Source organism: Bison bison, unplaced genomic scaffold (assembly GCF_000754665.1).
Source record: "Bison bison bison isolate TAMUID 2011002044 unplaced genomic scaffold, Bison_UMD1.0 scf7180017864524, whole genome shotgun sequence".
Taxonomy (NCBI): domain Eukaryota; kingdom Metazoa; phylum Chordata; class Mammalia; order Artiodactyla; family Bovidae; genus Bison; species Bison bison.
This window is the reverse complement of record NW_011495075.1, coordinates 1,534,011-1,538,171: the sequence shown is the minus strand read 5'-3', so window position 1 is coordinate 1,538,171 and position 4,161 is coordinate 1,534,011. Positions and strand designations below refer to the sequence as shown.

General features: G+C 58.9%; 1 protein-coding gene across 2 annotated transcripts in view; it reads right to left on the bottom strand.

Moving 5' to 3' along the window:
- Positions 1-4,161, bottom strand: part of KIF21B (kinesin family member 21B) — a 27,565-nt gene that overhangs the window by 11,527 nt on the left and 11,877 nt on the right. For both annotated transcript variants that reach the window (XM_010831071.1, XM_010831072.1), the window contains exons 17-22: positions 3,933-4,080; positions 3,658-3,852; positions 3,473-3,574; positions 583-748; positions 353-404; positions 142-199 (exon numbers count right to left, since the gene is read on the bottom strand). In XM_010831071.1, the coding sequence (XP_010829373.1) occupies positions 142-199; positions 353-404; positions 583-748; positions 3,473-3,574; positions 3,658-3,852; positions 3,933-4,080 (721 nt within the window). The remainder of the gene's footprint in view (positions 1-141; positions 200-352; positions 405-582; positions 749-3,472; positions 3,575-3,657; positions 3,853-3,932; positions 4,081-4,161) is intronic.

Genomic DNA, 4,161 nt, shown 5'->3' with positions numbered 1-4,161 from the left:
CTGTTCCAGCTGAGACTCTTCTTGGCTCCCATACCCCAACTGGAGACAGTATTGGGTGGGGGCTGGGGGTGGGGGCCGTGCCACAGGAAGGCGGGGACCAGGCTGTGGGGAGCAGCCTGTCCACCTGCCAGTGGGGCTCACCTTGAACTTGAAGTCATCGTGGCTGGTGGAGCCTTTCATGGTGAACGACTGGGAGAAGCTAAGGGAGAAGCCGATGAGGGTCAGGGTGCTGACAGCTGGGATTCTGGCTCCTGGGGACTTAGACTCGTCAGCCCAGAGCTCAGCTCAGCTCAGCCAGCACAGAGCTCGGCCCAGCCCGGGGCATGTGCTCCCTTCTGACTTGGAAACTCACCTCCCCTCAGAGAACTCGGACACCTCCTCGTCCGTGCTGGCGTAGCCATTCTCTGTCGGGGAGGAGGGAGCCAGGGGTGAGACCCCAACCAAAGGAGTGCGGGGAGGGTGGCCTCCTTCCCACTGTTACTCGGGGGTCAGACTGGGGCTTCTGGGGAGCTGGGGAAGTGAGGGTCTCCGGGGTGGGAGGGAGGGAGCCCCGGGTGTCTGGCGGTCCTGGGGGGCCCGTACCCTGCTGCACGTTGTGGATGAGGGCCTGCAGCTCAGGGTGGGCCTCGGCCTTCTCCCGCAGGGCGTCCAGGAGCATGTGGTTCTGGGAGGAGCCCGCTATGTCTGTCTGCCGCAGCCGCCCCTCCAGCAGCCGGATCTGTGCCTCCTTCTGTGCCACCTGCAGCCCCTGAGGGTGGGCAGCGAGGCCTGGGGTCACCCTTCCCAGCCTGGGGCCATGGGGACCCCCATCACTGCCCTCCCAGCATCTGCACCTCACGAGAGCCCCGAGGGCTCCCAGCTCTCACCCTGCACCCGTCACAGGCCCAAGACGCACCCCGGACCCTTGGCTTCCCCCACATCCACGCTGGGGGCATGCTCCCTGTGTGGCCTGTAGAGTGTCCCCAGATGCAAACGCAGACGTAGCTCCAGGACCTCAGAAGGGGACTGCGTTTGGAAATGAGGGGCTTTAAGAGATGACAGGGCTTCCCAGGTGGCGCTAGTGGGAAAGGACCCGCCTGCCAGTGCAGGAGGCATAAAAGACACGGGTTCGATCCCTAAGATCCCAGGAGGAGGGCATGGCTACCCACTCCAGTACTCTTGCGGGGAGAATCCCACGGCAGAGGAGCCTGGCCGACACGACTGAAGCGACTTAGCACACGAGCACAAAAGAGACGGTTATGTTAAAATGAAGTCCCTGCAGGGCCCTAATCCCCACGACTGGTATCCTCATAGGAGATCAGGACACAGACACACAGAGGGGCGACCACAGGAGGGGGAAGGCAATGCCTGCAAGCCATGGAGACAGGCCCCGAGGAAGCCAGCCCCGCCCGCACCTCATCTCTGGCCTCCAGCCACCAGGACTGGGAGGGATAAAGGTGTGCATTTAGGCCCCCGACCATGATGCTGGTCACAACAGCCCAGCAGAGGAACACCCTCCCGAGAGCAGAGCTGAGAGAGCTCCCTAGGGGCAGCGAGGGTGGAGGAGGGCAGCCTCTTGCCCTATCTGGAGGTGCCCCGCAGGCACAGCCCCAGGGGAAGGAAGCCACCCCACAGCCTGGGCCCTGTTGGAGCGGGCATGGGCGCTGAGACACACCTGCTGTTCCAGCACCAATCCCACCCCTGGGAGGAGCATGTCCATCTGTCTGCTCCTGCTGCCCCGCCACACACACACAGACACGGACACACATGGACAAACAGAGACAGACACACAGACACAGACACACACACAGAGACACACACACACAGAGACACACACAAAATGACACACACACAGACACAGACATGCACACAGACACACAGACACACACACACAGAGACACAGAGACACATACACAGACACACAGACACAGACACACACACAGACACACACATACACATAGACACGGACACACACAGACACATACACAGACACATAGACACACACACAGACATGGACACAGACACACAGAGACATACACACAGACACACAGACATGGACAAAGACACACACACAGACACAGACATGCACACAGACACAGAGACACACACAGACACATAGACACGGATACACACAGACACACAGAGACACACACACAGACACACAGACACGGACACAGACACACACACACACACACACACAGACACACACACAGACACAGACATGGACACAGACACACAGACACACACACACAGAGACACACACACAGACACACACACACACAGAGACACACACACACAGACACACAGAGACACAGAGACACACACATAGACACAGACATGGACACAGACACACACACAGACACAGACACACAGAGACACACACAAAATGACACACACACGGACATGGACACACAGAGACACACACACAGACACACACAGACACATAGACACGGACACACACAGACACACAGAGACACACATAGGCAGACACACACATGGACACACAGACACAGACACACATACAGAGAGACACGGACACACACAGACAAACAGAGAGAGACACACAGACACAGACACACACAAAGACACAGACATGGACACAGACACAGAGACACACACAGACACACACATACGCAGAGACACAGACACACAGACACACAGAGACACAGACACAGACAAACACACGGACACACACACTGAGAGACACACACAGGCAGACACACGCACATACACACACATACACACAGACACACACAGACACAGACACTGACATGGACACACACACACACACATGGACACAGACATACACACACACAGACACGGACACACACAAACACACACACAGATATGCACATACAGATACATACACACAGACACGTGCGCACACACAGACACACAGAGACACACACACAAGCACAGACATGGACACAGACAGACACACAGAGACACACACACACACAGACACAGACACACACACCCACAGACACGGACACAGACACACAGAGAGACACACACAGACACACACACACAGATACACACAGACACACACAGGCAGACACACACACAGATACACACAGACACGGACACAGACACACAGAGACACACACAGAGACACATAGACACACACACACATACACGGACACAGACACAGACACACAGAGAGACACACACAGAGACACCCAGACACACACCGAGACACACACACACAGACACACAGATACACAAAGACACACACACACAGATACGCAGACACACAGACAGACACACACACACAAGCTGCTGTCTCCCCCTCCATAGTCTCAGGCCCTGCTGTGTGCGGCGACCACACCAAGCCCCTGGCCACATTGCCTCATTAAAGCTGCACGGCCAGCCATTACCCCCACTTTTCAGCGTCCCCTCGTGAGTGACGCAGCTGGGCAGCCAGCCGTGGGCGTTCCAGCCCAGGGCAGGCTCCGCAGGCGCCCGTCCACCTGGAGGCCAGCGGCCCGCCCACCTTGTCAATGGACGCCTTGAGGAAGTTGTCCAGCAGGAGGCGGGCTTCAGCCAGGGAGCAGGAGCTGATGACCACCGACGTGTCCGTGGAGTCCAGCTCCTCCTGGGTGGGGAGGCAGAGGGCACGTCACCCGACTGTTCTGCTGCCCCACCCATGCCCGTGCGGCCCGCCCGGCCCCCAGGCACCTTGGTCTCCTCTAGCTGCACGATGGTGGCCTGGCAGTCGCCAATGCTATCGTTGATGTAGTCGATGTTCGCCGCCAGCACCTCGATCTCCTCCGCCAGCTCCTGCAGCCCCTTCTCCTCCTCAGGGCTCTCGGCCTGCAGCCGCTCCCGCTTCCTGCGCAGTGCCTCCTGCATGAGGGAAAGCTCCTCCCTTTTCTGGGGAGGCGGGCGAGGCCTCAGGCTGCTGCCCCCCACGCCCGGGGAGTGGTGGGCAGGGGACGGAGGGGTGGGCCCACCTTGATGAGCCGCTCCATGTCGGCCTCCAGGTTGACAATGGTCATCCTCTGCATGACGATGTCCAGAATCCTCCGCTCCAGTGACTGCCACTTGAGCCTCGCAGCCTTGCTGAAGCTCTGGCTGGCCCCCTTCTTCTGGAACTTCTTTCTGGGGGAGGCACAGGCAGAGGGGCCAGAGTGGACCACTCTTAGCCTCTGCACTGTGCGGAGCCCCTCACCTGGAGCCTCT